Below are 20,758 nucleotides of genomic sequence, written 5' to 3'. Positions count from 1 at the left end.
ACTGGCTGGGCAGGGGTGATGTATGCCTTTAGTCCCAGCACTTGGGAGGCAGAGGCAGGCAGATCTCTGAATTTGAGGCCAGTATGGTCTACATAGAAAGTTCCAGGACAGTCACTACTACACTGAGAACCCTGTCTTGAAAAACAATGATGAAAACAAACAAACAACCCCAAAACAAACAGACATCTATTACTGAAGAGGAAAGAGTCTCAATTCAGCTGAAGATATTTCAAATTTAAGATGAAAATGGAGTACCTAAGAATAACGGAGGTCTTCAAAGGACCGAGCAGAGAAAGAGAAAGAGATGGCTGCAGGTACCATCTGTGTAAGCAGAGATGGGATGAAGAGGAAAAGTGAGGGACGCGGCAAGAGCCGAAGACTGGCATGGGCACGGACTCCGAAGCAGAGGGAAGAAGCGTGGTGCTTCCTTCCCGTGGGCCTCATGGGGCTACACATGCCATTCAGCTGAGGTCAGGAGGCCACGTCTGTCTTCTTCTCCTCTACTCTCCACTAGTAGAAAATGGATACTCATTGGTCTGTGTGTGAGAGGTGGCCTTCAAAATGATTAATTGGATGCTCCTTCACAATTTCATTTTGAAAATGAGGCACTAACAGAGGAAGGGGATAACGTATTTGTTTCCGGGTGTCTGTTGAAATAACGTCAGTGCTCTTGCTATGTGGTGCAAGGAGTTTCTCTAGACCTCGAAGGCTCTCTAGCCTGCCCCTAGGTCCTCACCTGATCAGCTGAGCATCATTCCTTTGGCTTTGTGTACTCTGGACACGTGACTAGACACACACCTCAGAACACAGTACCTTACCCGAAAGCGCTAAAGAATAAGGACATACCCCTCCTACCTTTTTCGATTGTCTTGGTCAAAGTCTTGACTTGATCCTGTAGCCTTTTAATCATTCTGTCCTTCATGTCTAACTCTTCCTCAAGGTCCTTCAGAAACCCAGAAACAAGGACTTTTCTTAGAAATAGCTTCTTTGGCTTTGGTTTTGTTAATGGCTTTACGGCTGTATATTTCACATACTGTAAAATTCACTCACACACATGATTTGCACAGCAGCTGCTTTCTGTATTATCCAGTTCCAGATATCTTCAATGTTCCCCTAGTGAACACTACATCTGGGCTGGCTCAGAGGGTCAAGGGACTTGCCTCCAAGCCTGTGCTCTGAGTTCAATCCCCAATACCACATGGTGGGTCCTGCATGCTGTAGACAGACAGACAGACAGACACAGACACAGACACACACACACACACACACACACACACACACACACACACACACTGTTCTAGTTAGTTTAGTTTTTTTCTAACATAACATGAGCTAGAGGCACTGGGAGGAGAGAACCTCAATTCAGAAAATGCCCCCACCAGACTGGCCTGTGGGGAGTTTCCTGGATTACTGATTGATGTACCCCATCGTGGGTGGTACCACCCCTGGGCAGGTGGTCCTGGATGATAGAGGAAGGCAGGCTGAGCAAACCACGAGCAATAAGCCAGTAAGCAATGTTCCTCCACGGCCTCTGCTTCAGTTTCTGCCTTGAGTTCCTGCCCTGACTTCCCTCCATGGTGGACTGTGATGTGTAACTGTACGCTGAAACAGACCCTTTCTTCCCCAAGTTGCTTTTGGGCATGTTGTTCTATCTCACCAATAGGAACCTTAAATACGACACATACAGATGTAATCAAATTGAAAAACCCTGTCGCCATTAGCTTTCACTCTCTAGTCTATTTCTGTGGTCACCAGATTACTGTCCCTGTGGGCTTGCCTGTTCTAGCTATTCTGTACCACAGAAATTACACAAGATGTGGCATTTCATTTCTGATCCTTCCACGTAGCACCATTTTCATATGGTTAATATCGTTTTGCAACTTCCTACGCTGTGGATCTATTTCTTTGATTATAAATTCAGACTTTTAAAAATAAGAGCAGGGAAATGGGCTTTTTGGATGTCAGAAGAGGGCGCCACAGAGACTGATCTGAGGTTTGGGTACAGCTTTTCCCTTTCCTTCTGGGTAAAGAGGTGGCCCCGTCCATAGAGTGTTCTGGTTCTTCTGAAAGTGACTACTGTTATTTTTTCCCCTTCTCTTTATGACTGGGTCTCACACACAGCGGAATGTTCTCAAACTCCCCTCAAGGATGACCTTTAACTTCTGATTCTCCTGCCTCCACCCCGAGTGCTGGGATTACAGGCGTTCACCACCATGTCCGGACTGTGCAGTACCACAGATGGCAAAGCACTCTACTGTGAGTTTTATAACCACCGGTCTTTGAGATAAGGACCCAGAGTGCTCTGAGGAAAGCCTGTTAGGCGGCACACTTCCCTGCTCAGCAACATCGCCACCCAGGAGCCAACCATCCGTGTTCCTCACCCTGTTTTCCAAAGACAGCGCGGATGCCTCTTGGTGGAGGATACTCCTGACTTCCCCTTCAGATTCTGGTTGCTTCTTCAGGAACTCACTGGCCTCCTGCAGTTCCTGGATCTTATCCCTCAGCCTCTCTTTTCCTGTGGCTTCCAAGGTCCTGAGGAAGGGACACGGTGCTCTGGGCATTGGTGTGACCACCCTAGTGCTGATGACTGCACAGATGGGTGAGCTCCTGGCCAGCTCCCACCAGAACACTTACTTGGTCTGCGTTCCTTCCTCTTCTCGGGCTTGATTTAGGTGACCGAACGGCTCTTCCAGTTTTCCTATCATGAGAAACCTGTCAGTGCTGTCTGTGGTCAGCCATGTCACTGAGATCTAATCTGGGGCTGTCATTATTTTCCTAGCTCTAAGGTCCTAATCCATATCCAGTCAGAGATTAGGTTTCGCTTGGTCTGAGCAAGGCTTAGGTTTTTTTATTTTTTTATTTTTTTGTATTGTTGTTGTAAAGCGTTATTTAAGAATGACATTTTATTTGAACATCTAGATTTCTGTATTCTTTTTAAAAATAGTAATAACAGGACCAGGGACTACATTCCCACTGTGCCAGACACCCATGGAATCTAAAGGAAGCTGCCCCCCCTTTTTTTTTAAAGATTTATTTATATGTATACAGTGTTCTGTCTGCACATATCCCCGCAGGCCAGAAGAGGGCGCAAGATCTCATTACAGATGGTTGGGAGCCACCATGTGGTTGCTGGGAATTGAACTCAGGACCTCTGGAAGAGCAGTCAGTGCTCTTAACCTCTGATCCATCTCTCCAGCCCTAGAAGCTGCCCCTTTAATACTGCACCCATTCTTGTCCACCATACACAGCGATCCTCTGACCCCTGTGTTACCTGCCTGGCCCCGGAGACCACAGTTTAACGCCCCCAATGCCGTGGCTTCCCATGCATTTCCTAGATGCTGGAGTCTAAGAGTGGGACGGGATGATTCTGTTACCTTCCATCTTCTCCGTCTGCTCCTTCAGGCGGGATTCAAGATCCTGCTTCTGCCTCTCCAGCTCTGAAATCTGCTGCTTGAAGTCTGGGATCATCTTCAGAGAAGAGTAATAATTGTTAGAATATCCAATGCTTGAGTCTGGACTTTACACTCTCCAAAACAAAGACTCACCTGTCCTCCTGTTCAGTTTGTGGAATACACAGCTGTATAAAAAGGCCAGCTGAGGCACTGGGATTTATTGACATTATATCCCCTCCCCCTTCATCTGAAGACCTACACAGTGGTCTCCAAAAATCCCAGCATGCTCAGAGAGAACAGTTCTCACATGGCTATCCTGGGAAGGAAAGAGGTACACTGAGGGAAGGGAAGGTCGCCCTGTGCTGAACCGCACCCATGCCTAGCAATGCCATCTTACCAGAACATACTATCTCAGGACATTCTGTAGCGGGAACCATCCAGGGCTCTCCATAATCCCTTCTCTTTTGTTGTGTTTCTGTTCTCTCTTTATACAGACACCCAGGCCTCCGAAGCCCAAACAAAGAATACCTCGGAGCGGATCTCACTGTGGGTTCCTCATTAAAGTTTATCCTAGGGATACACAAACCTATGAAGCCCTTAACTGCTCCTGTATGCACCCTGGGGTGCTGCTCTGGGGGTGTCAAGTTATAGTCTGGCCAGGGAAGGAGGGAAGAAGCTAGTGAGGTAGTGTGAGCCCCTGGAATCCTGGGAGCAGGGGAGCAGCCAGCATCACCACATGTAGCTGAGGGGCACATGACAGAGTCGGGTGGCTGCAGAGAAAAATGAAGGATGTGTAGAAGAAGGATGGTTAATGAGCTTTGAGAAGACCCATCAGCTCACAAAGAAGTGCCTGTCCTGGATCTCGCTCTATAGACCAAGCTAGCTTTGAACTCCCACAGATCCACCTGGCTCTGCCTCCTGGGTACTGGGATTTAAGGCATGTGCCACTGCCGCTCAGCTCTGTGTGTCTCTGTGTGTGTCTGTATATCTTGAAAGCATTCTCTGTCTCTCTCTGTCTCTCTCTCTCTGTCTCTCTCTCTCTCTCTCTCTCTCTCTCTCTGTGTGTGTGTGTGTGTGTGTATGAGTGTCTATAGATCCTGAAAGCATTCAGCAGGTGCAAATGAGAAGAAAGGGCCAGATAAACACAATAAGAAGGAGAAGATTCAGGGGCTGAACAGATGGATGGACATAACATGTACCCTTCTCAAGAGCCACGCTTTTGCCTTGGTCTGTCTGGGTTTCTTTGCAGGGGTTTGGGGCTAGAATTAAAATCTATGAACTTAAGCACATTCACAGAATTCGAACCCATTATGTGGTAATCCAACACATAGACACATTAGACACATAGTCTAATCTGAGTGTTCTCCAGCCTGGGGACATTGTATAGATTTATCTTCTAACCCAGTTATTTACCACTAGAGAACTAGTTGAAACCAATTGTTTTGCTGCAAAGAACAGATTTTTGCTCCACCAGCGAGTAATGTCTGGGACAATGGACAGTGGCTGCACACCACGGCCAGGCCTACCATGTTCTCTGATGTCAGCCTGGTGACTTCGTGACGGATGCTTTCATTGATGCCCGTCTCCTCTCTGAACAGTTTCTGCAGGTGGTTGATTTCCTGGCTCAGATGCACGACTTTGAAGTTCAGGCCTTCTATCTCCTTCTCGTAGCAATCCTTCTGAGACTGGAAATGGCCCTCCAGAACGCTGTTGGAGGAAGGGGAGAGGAATGAGCCCATGGTCTCCATGTTGCTGACCGCAGAGGGGCCATCGTGCCACAGCTGAGAAAGAAGGGTCAGCGTTTCACCCTCAGGGCTAAAGCTGACAGTGCATTCCCAGAGAGGAGGGAGGGAATCGGGAACTGTAATCAAAGGACCCTGCCCACTGCTATAAAACAGTGCATGTGGTTAACACACGGTGAATGACAAAGACATTTCATTTCAGGAATTCAGCTATGCTTTTAGTTAACGGTTTAAAACTTCTGTTCTGCATGATACAGTTGTAATGATGTGTCCTAGACACTTGTGAGGATTTACTGAGTGTACAAGATGAATCCTTAATGTGAGCCTTTGGTGGGGGCCCTGCAAGGTCACCACACACGGTCATATGAGCCAGGGGAGGCTGCACATGATATTGGAGTGTATATATAAGAATTCTTTTGTTCATTCTCTCTCTCTCTCTCTCTCTCTCTCTCTCTCTCTCTCTCTCTCTCTCTCACACACACACACACACACACACACACACACACACACACACACACACACACACTATGTAGCTCTGGTTGTCCTAGAACTCCATATCCAGCCCATGCTGGCTTTGAGCTCAAAGAGATCCAACCACCTCTGCCTCCCTAATGCTGGGATTAAAGGCGTGTGCCATCATACTCGGTGAGAAATCTATTTTCAACTCAGTTTGCCATGGACCTAAAGCTTCTGTAAGACAACAAAGTTTATTAATTTAAAGAAATGCAGAAGCGTCCTCAGTTCAATCATAATACAGTAGCTGCTTATATAACAATGTTTTCCCTTCAAAAAATTTCATGCATTTTTATTTTATGTGTGTTTGCCTGCGTGTATGTATGCATGTATACCATGTGTGTGCATTGCCTGTGGAGGGCAGAAGAGGGCATCCGATCCCCTGGAGCTGGAGTTATAGATGGTTGTGAGCTGCCATGTGGGTGCTGGAAATCTAATGGACCTGGGTCCTTTGCAAGAGCAGTCAATGTTCTGAACTGCTGAGCCATCTCCGCAGTACAGATTTTCTTTGCTTTTTGAGGTAGAGTCTCTAGCCCAGGCTAGCCCCCAACTTCTTTGGTAGTTAACAATGATCTTGCATTTTCCCATCTTCTTGATTCCCAAGTGCTGGGGTTATAGGTGAACCCCATCACACCCCATTTATTCAGTACAAGGATGGAAACCAGAGTTTTATGCATGCCAGGCAAGCACTCTCCTAACTGAGCTACATGCCCAGCCCTGTAACCAGTTTTTAGCAAACAGAGTATAGTTTGATCATTAGGTCTTTTCACCAGGCAAATGGCTGAATTCTTAGAGAAGTCTTTCCAGGGGTTACTAGATAATTTTACCATAAGAATTTCATTCACATGTCAAATCTAGGTAAGATGACCTTCCCAACATTGTATTGTCTTTGGAAAATAACAACAACAAAGAGAGCCCAAAGAGAACATCTAACCGAGTTGCTTTCTTCAGTCCTTCATAGGCAAACCAAAGTTCTCCATCCTCATTTAAGTGTTCCAGATCTTCCACAGAGAGCCTGGAAAATAAAACAAAGAAGGCACAAATGTCCAACCTTGCTTATGCATTACATGGTCTGTGTGTGTCGTTCCTACAGTACTGTTCACCTTGCTTTTTAAAAGGTGTGTGTGTGTGTGTGTGTGTGTGTGTGTGTGTGTGTGTGTGTGTGTGCTGGTGGAGACCAGAAGAGGGCGTCATATCCCCCATGGAGCGGAGTTACAGGTGGTTGTGAGTCGTTTGGCATGGGTGCTGGGAACTGATCCCCGGTCCTCTGCAGGAGCAGCAAACGCTCTTAACCACTGAACCATCTGTCCCTCCAACTTCCAAAACCTTTTTTTTTTTTTTTTTTTTTAGGCAAGCTTTTTCATTGTCCTGGAGCTCATTGATTAGACTAGACTAGCTAGTTAGCCCAGGGATCCTTCTGTCTCTACTGTCCCAGTGGTTGGTCACAAGCATGTAATGACATGCTTAGCTTTTCTCTTCCTTCCTTCCTTCCTTTTTTTTAAAGAAAAGCACAGGTTGTAGGGATCAAACTCACATGCTAACACTTTGGTGCCTGTCCTGGATCTCACTCTGTAGACCAGGCTGGCCTCGAACTCACAGAGATCCACCTGCCTCTGCCTCCCAAGTGCTGGGACCAAAGGCATGCGCCACCACCACCCGGCTTCTCCAATCTGTTTTATGTTTGTAAATGTCTGATAATGTAAAATTGATTACCTGCTTCTGACTTCTTCAATGTCAAAGCTCTCCAGAAGCTGTTTGGTGACCTCTGACATCCGTTCTGGAAGGAAAGGGAGAGCACATAAATGGAATTTGAGTATGACTTTCTTCCTCATGGCCTCTCCAGAGTGGTCTCCTACAGCCTGCTGCTGAATAACCAAACAGCTAGCTACCAACCTACTAACCACCCTCTTGGGTTGGCAAGCTGTCCAGACTACCCACTCACCAGCCCGTGCCCTGGTACCTCTCATCTCCCGTTTCTGTGACTGTACGTGTTTTTCCACATCTATCTTCTGCGCCTGCAGCAGCTCTATCTCCTTCTCAAACTCAGAGATGGTCTAAATCAGAGCCATGAACAAACCAAGGGCAGAGAAAACAGCCGTTACACTTTTCATCAGACAAGGGCACATCCTTGTCCCGGGACTTATGGAGCCCAGTGGCCTCCCTGCAAGTTTCCCGGCTGGAATCTTAGGTGGTTCTCACAGCCTCACAGCTTGCCCAGAAGCAGCTCAACTGCTCCAAATGCTACTGTTTCTCAGACCTACTAGGTTGCAGAAATCAGCTTCCCCACTGTAAAGGAAGAAAACAATCACAGGTTTCCCATGAGAAGGGTTGGGGGCAAGCTGAGGTGAATAGGTACTAAGACCGTCTCTCAGTGGACAGTAAGCCTGAAGAGACAGGGGTGGGGATGGGGGGCGGGGGTGGTGGAGTCCAGGGTGCCACCTTCCTAGGAAGCTTTTGTCTTTAGCTAGGCTAAGAGGAGGAGCAACCACAGAGGCAGGGGTGGGGGGTGGGGTGGAGGCTTGGCACCCTAGTTTCCTACAAGCATCTCTGCTGGTCAAAAGGCTGCACCCACTGCTGTTCACACTGCAAGCTCAGCTCAAGGAAGACCATGGGTTTGTGGGTTTTTTTTTTTTTTAAGACGAATAGAAACATTCTCGGGGATAGCAGAGGTGAAAGGCCCTCTCGGAATACTCTGGTACTCTTAGTATTTCCAGGCCAAAGCTCCTAACTCCACAGAGGAAAGGGATCAAACATTGAGAGCTCAACCTAGACACCTAACTGTCCCAACGGGCCTTGAGGTGAGGAGAAGCCGAGCCCTCATCGACTAGAAAATGAATCTACACTAAGTGAAGGCCAAATGACACCTTTGGGGTCATGGGCCAAGGACACGGGGAGCCAAGACTGTCCAATCTGAAGCCTCCGATCTCTGTGATTCTTTACATATTTCAGGTAATCTTTGTATTTGATTGCAATCTTCAGACTGCTTGTAACACAGAGAGCTTGCTGATGATGGTCAAGATCTTTGTAAGCCGGACCTCTAAATGCATCAGAAGAAGTGAGTGACATCTACTGGCAACTCACACCAAGTGCAGGCTCACAATTCCTCCCATTTGAGATTAGCCTGGAGAGATGGCTCAGAGGTTAAGAGCACTGGTTGCTCTTCCAGAGGTCCTGAGTTCAGTTCCCAGCACCCACATTGCAGCTCACAACTGTCCGTAACTCTGGTTCCAGGGGATCTGATGCCCTCAGGCAAAAACACCAATGCACATAAGACTATCCAGTGGGTATGAAACCCAGCAGTCACAGAACTGACTTCCCAGAATGGACAAGTTAAAGGATTATGATCATGTGATCCAGTCTCCTCAAGTCCCCCACATTTAAACAACAGGAGACCAGTTGGACCAAGAGAGCCAGTAGACCACTGGCTAGAACAAGGTACTTACATTTAAAGATGGAAACCCAGAGCAGCACAGACTGACAGTTCTGATGGAAGAAGCTCTTACAGGCACACGCGGCTGCCCCACAGTCACACAGGACATCCGCAGAGCTTTCTAACATGTGTTTTACATGTTTAGTGGAAGCTTGACATCTTTCTGACTTCACAGTAATATATATGTTATATGGGTAACAAAGTGAGGTTGTGATTTATGAATGTAATGTGGGAAATTAAGTCAAGATAACCAGCACACCTCTCTCTCAAACATCTGCCATTTTTTGCTGTTGAGAATACTGAAAGTTATTCTCTTAACAATTTTAAAGTGTGTAATACTCTATTATTAACTGTACTTATTGCCACTCTGGAATGGATTTCTTGAGACAGGGCCTCATACAGGCTGTCTGGTCTCTAGCTCCCTCTCAGGTGAGGATAGCTTGAGCATCTTTGGTCCCCCTGCCTCTGTCTCCCCAGGGTTGGGATTACAGGAGTATAACACTGCACCTGAGCTCTGCTGACTGGGCTACCCCAGGCCTGGGCCATGACTCATGTGAATTTTCTGATAAGTGGAAGATCATAACAATTTCACTTCAGTACAGGCATTCATAAGTTTATAACATGATAAATAATAAGGGTTCACCTGAATTTATAATTTAAATGGGAAGTATTCGTTTAGTCAACCTATTTAAATAACTGTATAATTACACCCTGAAAGTTAGAAACTGGCTTTTCAAATATGAAATACGGTTTCAGACAGCCCAGAGGCTGGGACGTGGGGGAACAGAACACTTGGGTATGGTGTGCCTTCAGTCTGTGTGGCTGTTCTGGTTGTCTGATGTCTTGGGAACACAGAGATGCTGTAAGACTGGGCTAGGAGCTGCTAGGGCCACACTCAACCTGCATCAGCCCTGTTCTCTTTCACCCTCTCAGCTGCTGTAGAAGATAGGGCAAGCACCTCCCCATCTCCCCCTTGACCATGACTCTGACTCTCACTTCCCCAAGGATGTTCCCAAGCACCCTAAGTGAGCAGAGGCTGCAGTGGCACCTCGTGGATGGTGGACACACCTTTCTTAGCTGAAGGGCTGGACCATTGCCACTGCCCCTGGCCACCCAGGAATCTAGGAATCTACAAGCATATATATATAGTACTGGCTCCTCATAGACACATAGCATGGAATATCCTCATGTTGCCCGAATGTGAAAGAAGGGTACCCCTCCTCAACACACACAATGCCTCATCTGAGCTCTCTTCACAACACCCCCACCATGCTGTCTATGGTATTATAAATATCTTGCCAGAAGGACAGCCCACCTGGGGTCCCTCTTGAACCCCAAATCTGAGGCCTTTCCGCTATCTCCATGCAGATCAAGGGCATCACCAAGAGGGCCTAAAGCCAGCACACCCTACCTTTGCCTGCTTGCTCAGGCGGGCCACCTCCCCCTTCAGGCTGTCAGCGGTGACCCGTCCCTCCTCTAGCTGATGATGGAGCTGCGTCCTCTCGTCCTTAAGAACTTTAATTTCTTCTCTCAGAGACTCTATCTGCTTCTCATAGGCTTGCGTTTTCAGCTCAAAACTCTTTTCAAGAAGTCTAGGGAGAAAAGAAGAAAAGAAAAACTAACTTAGATCTGCTTTTATAGTCTTTGAATAAAATATATAATATTCTGAAAATATTGAGAGCAGACACCCCCATGTCAAAGGAGGAGACAGGTTCGTCAGAGCCTCACACTGCTGGGATGCTGACCCAGAACCTTGATCAATTTGCTTTAATGGCACCAAGGAAGAGGCTCTGAGGAAGAGACATGCTCTACAACAATTTTTGTTTCATCTCCTTTTGTAGATATTAATAAACCTTTAAACTTTGTAAACATCCCCCCCCCTCAAAAAAACCCCAAAACCCACCACAGTATTTTCAAGAGGCCAGAAAACAAACAAACAAGAAAACCCTGGAGTCTGAGGTACGACCAATCTTAGAGCTGCAGCCTGAACCTGCTGGGTCTGTCAGTAGTTTGTGCCTCTGAGGACTGTGACAGGTCAAGCATACACAGGTAGGTGACCAGCGGCCAAATGAAGCTGCAAGGAGGGATAAGACGGATTTGCTCACTTCACAGGCCTGCAAGCCTCTCCCCAGGCAGGACAGCAGGGAGCTCAGGGTGGCCTGTGCAGCTGGCGCCTCCGTCTTTGGAAGGAAGTCTCCTTACCCACCTCCTTACCTAGACTGTGATTTTTCCGCTAACTGTATGGGGAAGTGGAAACTCATCATCCCAGGCTGCCCTGAGATCTTGTCTCCCTAGGAACATGACAAGAACATCTCCCCATCACTCCATCACGCCCCTCACTTAGATCTATAAACTACTGACTCCTTCAGAGAAGAGGAGCCCAGACTGGAATCTCTGGGAATTAGCACATGGTTTATAATTGAGATAGGAAGGAGGCTGGTCCAACACAAGGCCATGGGGACCAGTGAGGGTCCATCAGCAGGAGGAGTATGGACAACTCCAGAGTATGGGCATCATTTGAGGCTGTACACTGCAGATGGAACTGGGCCCTCAAGACTAAAATCCCCACTTCTTAAAAATATCCACACCCTGCCTGCCTGGATCTGGATTATGCTAGCTGCAAGCTGAGAAGTGAAACAGAAAACAGCAGAGAGCGGATGGGGATGTAGCCCATTGGTGGAGGGCTTGCCAGCAGCGGTGGGGCACAGCTGTAATCCCAGCACTGCTGAGGGAGGGGCAGGAGGGGCAGGGGTTCAAGGACATCCTTGGCTAATGGAGGAGGCTCAAGGCCAGCTAGTGATAGCCGAGACCAAGTCAGGAAGAAGGGAAGGAAGGAAAGAAGGGAGGGAGAGAAAAGGAGAAAGGGAAGGGAAGGACAGCTGAGGGGGTGGCACCAAGGCAAGGGTCTCTTACAGTCTCTGCTGTTCTTCTTTTTGCACATCATCGAACAGCTGCCTGGTGAGCTTGTCCATTTTTTCTGTGGACAGAGAACACTCTTTGAAACAAATCTGCCAAGACAATGTCTTAATCGTCTCATGCTTCAGAATCACCGTGGAGGGTTGTTCAGCTCAGACACAAAGTGAGGACGCCTGCCCTTCGTGAACCACGTACATAGGTGAGGGGGCTTCAAAGTAACAGCTCTATTGAAATTATCCACCCAAATGTGCCACTGGCACCAAATAGGCAATTCTCCAGCGACACTTCTTAGAACTTAATTGTTCTTGCGGCAACCTTCACATAAAGAAGGTAGAAACCCCCCAAAACAACTACTCAAGGGTAGTGTAGTAAAAAGCACACAAGGGGGTGAGCCCCTCCCTGCTCAGGCTCCAGCTACTCCCTGACCTCTCTGCTCTTCACTGACTCAGTGGGCTCCAAGGCTGGGCCACAGTCAGGGTGTGCCTTCTTGCTGGAACCCCACAGTCCTGTCCTAACCTGGAGGCACTGACTGACTTCCTCTCCATCTTGGGCTCCTCCTCCTCTCTGTCATGTACCCCGGGCCTGGTGCCCTTTGGTCCACGTGCTGGGCAGAGTGTGTGCAAGGTCCTGCAGGCCACTCACAAGGCTCTTACCACACTTAAATACACTCATATATATACACTCATATGTTCACAGACACTCTTAACACACACTCATACACACATCTCCACATACACACTCATGAAGGCTCATGAATACTGTTTCATATTCACCCTCTTACACACACTCATCCACTCACAAACACTCTTATACACTCCATATATTCATGGATACTCTTAAACACACACACTTGTACACCTCAAACTACACATTCATACTTGTACACACTCACACTCTTACCACACTTGTGTCCCCATACTTACATTCATACACTGTTACACATGTTCACACTTTTATGTGTGCAAATCCTCACACTCATACACGCCTGTATGCTCTTAAACACATACATACCTCACACACTTACACTCACGAACACCCATAAACTCTTGTACATGCACTCTCTCACAAACATGTGCACACACACTATTGCATTCATACTCTTCTGCACACTGATATACTCACACCCATTCCTACCCTTACACACTCACTCTCACAAATACACTCACATACACTCTCACACACTCAGACTCTTACCACTCACACACCCAAAAACAACACAGTACACACACGCATACCGTGCACCACACGTTCACATTCTCTTCCCTGGGTAAAACCTCAGGGCTGCTGGCTGTGAGGCGCAGACAGGGTGAATCCAGCACCTTTTAAATGCACGCATCCGCCCAGGACACAGCGGAGGCCCGGCCACACCCACACCGCTGAGAGACACCCAGTGCTGGCTACCTTTCAGCTCCTCGGTCTTCTCCTGCAGCCGCAGCTCTGCCTGCTCTCTCTGCAACTCCAGCTCTGCATTGTGCTTCTGCAGTTTGGACAACCTCTAGCAAACGGACATGAGGAGACCTTGGTGAAGTCCCTGCCACAGGCCCCTGTGACGAGCCCTGTGCCCTTCAGTCACATGTGCCTGCTCAGTCTATGTCCAGAGTGAAGAGCCCACACCAGTGACAGAATCAGGGGCCCGAGGGGACTTCAAAGCAGACACCAGGCCCACCTACCTCCCCAGCCATGACTGACAGCTGACAGGACTGTGTCTCAGGCCTCTCCTGAGCTCTGGATACCCAGGGCAGTTTATTAATCAACTGTGGTGATCACTGCTTAGTGCCCAGCACACACTGGATTCACGTTTTCAGACTGCTGTGACTCAGAAGGGAGGGGGCAGGGCAGACTCTGCTATTTCAGTTTCTCTTGATGGGAGAGGCCTTCGGGGCTGCAAGTGTGGGCACCTTGATCGTGATGGCCATGACTGGCAGAGCCGGCAAGGGCGGCAGCAGCAGTGTGGGCACCCCCGAGCACTAGGTCACAGAGGGCATAAGGGAGCCCTCTGGATGCTCATGGCTACCAATGTGGACCGCCTTTGGAACACACGGGAGAATAGACATTAATGAAAGAGACTCCGAATATGCTAGAATGCACCTGCTCGTGCCTATGTGGGCACCGGCTAAATGATGTCCCATGAAAATGTCACCATAAATCTTTTTCTAGCCCCCTTTTGTCATCTCTGTTTTAAATATGAGGAAGCTAACGTTCAGAGGGTCAGTGACTTGGCCAAGCTGCACACTAGCCAGCAGCAAAGTCAAGATGCGAATCTAGGATGTTGAGATTCCTCACTAGACCACAGAGATAAACTCTTCTCCAAGTTCTGCAGCACAGGTCAGGGACAGGTGGCCTCCAGGGCCCGTGCAGGTGGACAAGGGACAGAGGGAAGAGAGGAAGCCGCCAGCCGTGTTCTTCGGGCCTTGTGTCTGCTTGGAAAGGTGGACAGAGAGGGCAGCTGATCCTGTCCCTACGCACACGATTCTCCCCAGAGTCCAGGCCTCTGGGCTCCCTTTGTCAGGGCTGTGAAGTCCTGTTTTATTAGCACCGGCAACATTTGCCTCCCCTGCAGAGGTAGGGGCGTGGACTTGCCCGTGTGGACTCCCCCGTGTGGACCACCCCCCGTGTGGACTCTCCGTGTGGACTCCCCCGTGTGGACTCGCCCGTGTGGACTCCTCCCCCGTGTGGACTCCTCCCCCGTGTGGACTCGCCCGTGTGGACTCCTCCCCCGTGTGGACTCGCCCGTGTGGACTCCTCCCCCGTGTGGACCCCTCCCCCGTGTGGACCCCTCCCCCGTGTGGACCCCTCCCCGTGTGGACCCCTCCCCCGTGTGGACTCCTCCCCCGTGTGGACTCCTCCCCGTGTGGACTCCTCCCCCATGTGGACTCCCCCGTGTGGACTCCTCCCCCGTGTGGACTCCTCCCCCGTGTGGACTCCTCCCCCGTGTGGACTCCTCCCCCGTGTGGACTCCTCCCCCGTGTGGACTCCCCCGTGTGGACTCCTCCCCCGTGTGGACTCCTCCCCCGTGTGGACTCCACCAAGGACACTTCTGACCTCCTCCACTGTGTCCCTGTATCTCCTGCCCTTCTCTTCGTAGCTGTGTCGGTGGGTGGCTGCTCTTTCCAGCTCGGCTTCCAGCTTCTGAACCTTCTCCAGGTCGCCAGCCCGCAGAGCGGCCAGGCTGGTCAGCTTCTCCACCAGTCCGTGGTTCTCTCTGCTCTAGAGAAAGACTCAGAGGTCAGAGGCTTGCTCAGAGCGAAGCAGCTGCTGTGTTCCCGCCTCGCACTGCCACGTGGACAGCAGGCACATTGACCGACCACAAGTGACATTTATTAGCATCTTCCCACGGAACTGAGTGAGGTGGATTCTTTCTGAGCCGGTGACTCTCGTCACGTGGGTCCCATCCGCTCCTGGGACTCTGCACCAACTTTAATACTAGAGGCTGAAGTGTGTTTACCTCAAAAGTCATATGCTGCCCCCTCCTTCATGGGCCTGGGAGATGACTGTTTGAAAAAAGCACTTCTAAGGACGGAAGTGGGGGTCTCTGGAGGCCACGAAGTGGGCCCTGGGCAACACAGCTGGCATACTCAATGGGTCAGGACGGACTCACAGAAGGCAGGTAAAGGCAGGCGGTAGAGGGCTGGGGAGGTGGTTCCAGGATTAAAATGCTTGCCTCCGGAGCCAGAGTGCTAGAGTTTGGGTTCCCAGGATCCACAAAATGCCAGGTGGTCATGGTAGCCTGCTTGTTATTCTAGCCTTGGATGGTACAAACAGGGGATTCCCAAAGAAAATTGGCTAGTAGATGCCACTAGCCATATGGGTGGGTTCTGGGTTTGACTGACAGTTCTTGCTTCAAAAAGAATAAGGCAGAGAGTGATCAAACATGCACACTCACATGTACATTTACACTTATGAACACACATAACCCTCCCCCACATACATTTACACATATGAACATGCATAAACACACACATAAACACACACACATAAACACACACACATAAACACACACACACATAAACACACACACACACACACACACACACACACACACACACACACACACCCCTACCTGGTCCTCCAGCTTCTTCTGCAAACGCTGGACCCTGTAAGTCAGCTGAATGTTGAGCACAAATCTGCGGATGTTCTGGAACCTGCGCCGGGCCAGCCATGCCCTCGCGTACTTCTGAAGGATCACAGCCTTGTGCTCCTGCAGCAACTGGAGAAGGAGCTTTGTGAAATGGCAGCCAGACCTCTTGTTTCTCTCTCTCCAGGTCCTTCATCACCAGGAGAGCCAGCCCAGGAGCATCCCCACAGTGCACAACAGGAGTCTCCCACCATTGACCCACTGAGGAGCCCTTCATCCCAGACTTCTGAAGCAACTATCAGGCAACCCTCAGGGGCAGTGAGGATGCCTCTCTCACCAGAACCCCTGCATTGAGGAAGGTACAGTGAGGAACAGCAGCCTGAGTCCACTCCATACCTTCCGGTACTGCCTCCTGGCCAGGAAGCCCCTGGTGTGGGCCTGGATGGTGATGGTGGCCACACGGATCAGCTGGTACAGGTTGCGGACCAGGTACCCTCGGCAATGCTTCTGGAGGATGATGGCTGCCCAGGCCTCCTTCAAAGCAGTGGCAGTAATGGCCTTCCTTGGGTGAAGAGATGGCAGTGTGAGGGGGTGGCCAGAGCCTCAGCCTTCACCGTGAACCTCAAGTGTGGGCAGCACTTCTCAGTGAGCATCAGCAGCGAAAGCCCTGTGATCTAGCTGCTCTCCATGGATCCAGCATACCCCACTGTTGACCTGGGATGTGATCAGTATGACCCCAGTGCCACCTTCCTTATCCACTTACCTCACAGTTTGCTGACCCCGGAAGTACTGCTGGATTGTCAGGGCAGCTTGTCTCTCTCGGAGGAACTTCCTTCTCTGTAGCCAGCCCCGCACATGCTTTTGAATCACAATACAACCCTGCCTCAGTTTATCCAAGCGGAGTTTCTCTAAATAAGCCACTTGTCCTGCTCTGAAGAAAATCTTGGTTCTACCAAACTGGTACTGGTTAGAATCCTGGAGGAGAAGAAAGATATAACTTAGAAATAAAGCCTTTTTGACACTGAGAGAGTCAAAAGATTTTTACACCATTGCTCTTATCCAGGCACAAGACAGAAAACCCAGAATCACAATCTAGAAACTTCTACTTCAAGGTGCATATTGTTTTCTGTCTTGGTTTTGGGTTCACCTCTCTATCATTTCCTGGCCATCATGACTTGCCATCTTAATGTCCCTATCCCATTGCCTGGCTGTCATGACTTGCCATCTTAATGTCCCTATCCCATTGCCTGGCTGTCATGACTTGCCATCTCTTTTCCACCCTAACTCATCACCTCAGCAATAACCCCAATCCATGCTGAGTGACATGACCACTAGGCTTGGTTACCACCTCATCTGGCCATGTCTTGTGACCCAGGTCCATGGAGGATGGTATTGGATCCAGGGAGAATGAGGCAGAGGGTGAGGGAGATGGCAGTGGAATCCAGGGTGTAGATCCCCAAAAGAGATGCTCGCTGTTACGGGAGCATGGTCGCTGCTGACTCACTAGCACATGAAGGACACGTCTGAGAGGCACCTGCTGGGAAGAGCCCGAGACCCCGGCAGGCGAGACCAACCTGGATGAACCTGTGCAAAGCCACCTTGCACACCTCCTTCTTATCACTGAGGGACAGCTCCTGCTGGGTCATAAGGATGCCATAGCGGCTGTAGAACTCGAGGTATGTCCACCTGCAACATCAGAGAGACCTGAGGAGTGTGTCAGGGAGGAGGAGGCTCTCATGCAGTAGATTTCCCCGCCTCAGTGGGGGAGGTGGTAGAGTTGGCTCTGGTGACCTTCCCCTGTGTCAATGCCAAAAGCACACAGCATGTGCACCTTCTTTTTTTGTTTTTGTTTTTTGTTTTTTGGGTTTTTTTTTTTTTTTGTTTTTTTGAGACAGGGTTTCTCTGTGTAGCTTTGCGCCTTTCCTGGGACTCACTTGATAGCCCAGGCTGGCCTCGAACTCACAGAGATCCGCCTGCCTCTGCCTCCCGAGTGCTGGGATTAAAGGCGTGTGCCACCACTGCCCAGCGCATGTGCACCTTCTCTGGGAACTGACTCACCCAGCCCTCTGTCCCCTGCCCTCGATCAGCTCCTGTCCTGTCCTGACAAGGCAGCTGGGACCAGCACCAGCACCCGAGGTGGGGGGGTGCTTCTGAGATACCCACAGCATCTTTGTAACAGTTCAGACATTACATGTTTACCAAAGGCTTGGATGTGGAAGGCTAGGTCCTTACTGCAGTGTTTGGAGGTGAGGCTCTTGAAAGGGATTGGATCCAGAGAGTTCTGGCCTAATTAATGGATTAACCCACAGATGGAGTCTTTTGGAGGGGTCGGAAACCCCAAAGGACATGGGGCTAATTTGGAGGATGTAGGTCACTGTGGGCATGGCTTTGTCCCTCTATCTGCCTCCTGCCTACAGTGAAGTGAGCCACTGTGGTCCACATGTGCCCCTTGGCATGATGCTGTGCCTGGAAATAACAAAGCCAAATGGCCATGGGCGAGCCAGAACAACCTCGGTATTTTGTCACAGTGATGAAAGGTGGGTATTTCTCCCCTGACCTTCCTCTAGGATAATGCATCTTACAAAATGCAAAGCATGTTTAAAAAACATTGCCACTGTACCCTCCGTTCCAGCAAACACTTGATTGAGGACAACGGTTAGGTCCAAAGCGAACCTCCCAAATGGCAGTGCCTTAGGATGCCATTTAGATGGCAGCAGGCTGGACTCTGATTGGATAAACAGAAGGACTACTATTGAGTACACAAAGACCTAAAGAGCCTTCCTCTGAAATCTTGAGAAGCAAGTTTGTGTTTGTCAGGAAAAAGCCTTTGCTTATCTGTCCCTGACAGCCAACCACCTCTGGCAAAGGGCATCCAGTTCCTGTTTAACCCAAACAAGTCCACAATAGGTCAAAGTCCACACCCTAGCCCCCAGGCTAGACCCACACCCCATCTCCCCTGTACCTCTCCATCTCCCCTGTACCTCTCCTCTACCCGCCCCCATAAAACCAACAAGGCTTTTCCCTTCTGTCCTGTTCTCTCTCTCTCTCTCTCTCTCACACACACACACACACACACACACACACACACACACACACACACCAGTAAACTTTCTACCGACGATGTGGTCCCCTTTGGTGACGTCACTGTATCCTCACTCACAACAACCTACCTGGAAGGGTAGCTCTGGGCACTGATACGAATGGTCTCTAAAACGCCACAGGCTCGCAGCTGCTGGACAATTCGTTGGGAGTCAAACCTTGAAGCAATTTTACAATGTGTTCAGGCCTCAGAGCTACTGAATGTCCCAGAACACGTGCAGCCGGGAGGCTTGGACTTCAGGGTCCTGGACAGCAGGATCCAAGCCTGTGGTCCCTTCACCCTCAACACAGTGTGCCAGGCACACTGCAGATCTGCAGAAACTCTACAGAGTGTTCTGGAACAGCCTCCCTGTGAAACAGTCTAGAAGCTGGGGGTGTAGGGAGGTGTGGGAACGAGCTCTGCCTGAGGAAGGAGAAGGGGAAAGGCCACCTTGAGGGGGAAAACACCTGAATTGAACTTCCAGGTAAAAAGAGATGCACAGGTAGTTACATTCCAGCACCCACCTAATGGAGGAATGTCATTTACAAATATTAAAAACACCTTACAGAGGCTTAGGGCACAGGTCTAACACTGTTGGTAGCCCACAGATACACTACCTCCACTGACAGCCTCCTCTAAGGGATCCTCTTTTAGCCCCAGTAGGCTAAAAAGGACTTTATGATTTACATTCATTGGTTAGGGGCTTTTACCCCTGGGCCCCGAGAACATCTGATGTCTCATGCTACATATCAGGGTGCTTCTGACCCTCAGCCCCGCCTCCTTCATATGCATACATGCCCCCTTCTCAAGCAGAGGGGTTTGGGTCCTGGATGTCTAACTCGCTTGGAGACAATCATTTCAAACTCGGCTCCTTTGCTCAGCCCTGGAGTTTGAGGTGGTTTAATCAGCAAAGTCCTGCTAACACATAAGAGGCAACACAGTTTCAATCATCAAAGAACTCAGAAACAGTGTGAGGTTCATGAAGAATCTCGGCAAACTCCAAAATCCTGGTCATTTGAATGCGAAAAGCAACTCCGACCCCCATCCCCCAGATTTTTGAACTCTCGGTTCCGGGGGGGTGTAGCTTGTTTGGGAAGGTCATGGGATCTCTCCAAGCTGGAGCCTTGCTGGAGGAAGCACAGGGGTGGAGGCAGGCTTTGAGAGTTTATAGCCTTGGCCCGTCTCCAATTTACTTTCTCTGCTTCCTGAATGTGAAGGGAGCTGTGAGATCTCAGGGCTTCTTGCCCTGGCTGCCCACTGCCGGGCCTTCCTCACCCTCCAGAGTCCCCCTCTGGAAGCCTTAGCTCAGATGAATTCTTTCTCCCTTGAGCTACTGTGCGTCATGGTGGGATGGCGCCTTGGCAGGGCATCCTCCACAAGAATACTTACTCAAAGGGCAGCTTCAGGTCATTGGGCTTGATGCACCGAACGTAGTGGGGTGTGGTGGCATTGAGAGTTTCCATGAGCAAGTACAGAGAGCTGCGGAACTAGGAAGCAGGACCAGAGGTCAGAGGTCGCTCTGCTATGATTTGATGCTTAGATCAAGGCAAATAAAACTGATCAGTAAGAAGAGGTAATTTTAGGGCAGGAGACGTGGCTCAGTTTGAGCAC

At 49.6% G+C, this 20,758-nt stretch overlaps 1 protein-coding gene across 1 annotated transcript in view; it reads right to left on the bottom strand.

The window, feature by feature from the left end:
* The window catches only part of Myo5c (myosin VC), a 72,177-nt gene that overhangs the window by 13,607 nt on the left and 37,812 nt on the right, over positions 1–20,758 (bottom strand). The window contains exons 16-33 of the mRNA XM_036193297.1: positions 20,537–20,634; positions 19,239–19,325; positions 17,643–17,754; positions 16,832–17,043; positions 16,465–16,630; positions 16,054–16,200; positions 15,036–15,200; positions 13,395–13,488; positions 11,991–12,054; positions 10,489–10,669; positions 7,608–7,701; positions 7,361–7,424; positions 6,582–6,662; positions 4,919–5,099; positions 3,375–3,468; positions 2,635–2,698; positions 2,382–2,532; positions 856–943 (exon numbers count right to left, since the gene is read on the bottom strand). Of these exons, the coding sequence (XP_036049190.1) occupies positions 856–943; positions 2,382–2,532; positions 2,635–2,698; positions 3,375–3,468; positions 4,919–5,099; positions 6,582–6,662; positions 7,361–7,424; positions 7,608–7,701; positions 10,489–10,669; positions 11,991–12,054; positions 13,395–13,488; positions 15,036–15,200; positions 16,054–16,200; positions 16,465–16,630; positions 16,832–17,043; positions 17,643–17,754; positions 19,239–19,325; positions 20,537–20,634 (2,143 nt within the window). The remainder of the gene's footprint in view (positions 1–855; positions 944–2,381; positions 2,533–2,634; positions 2,699–3,374; positions 3,469–4,918; positions 5,100–6,581; positions 6,663–7,360; positions 7,425–7,607; positions 7,702–10,488; positions 10,670–11,990; positions 12,055–13,394; positions 13,489–15,035; positions 15,201–16,053; positions 16,201–16,464; positions 16,631–16,831; positions 17,044–17,642; positions 17,755–19,238; positions 19,326–20,536; positions 20,635–20,758) is intronic.

This window comes from Onychomys torridus, chromosome 7 (assembly GCF_903995425.1).
Source record: "Onychomys torridus chromosome 7, mOncTor1.1, whole genome shotgun sequence".
NCBI classification, from domain to species: domain Eukaryota; kingdom Metazoa; phylum Chordata; class Mammalia; order Rodentia; family Cricetidae; genus Onychomys; species Onychomys torridus.
Note: the sequence above shows the minus strand (reverse complement) of the source record. Positions and strands in the feature narration are given on the sequence as shown.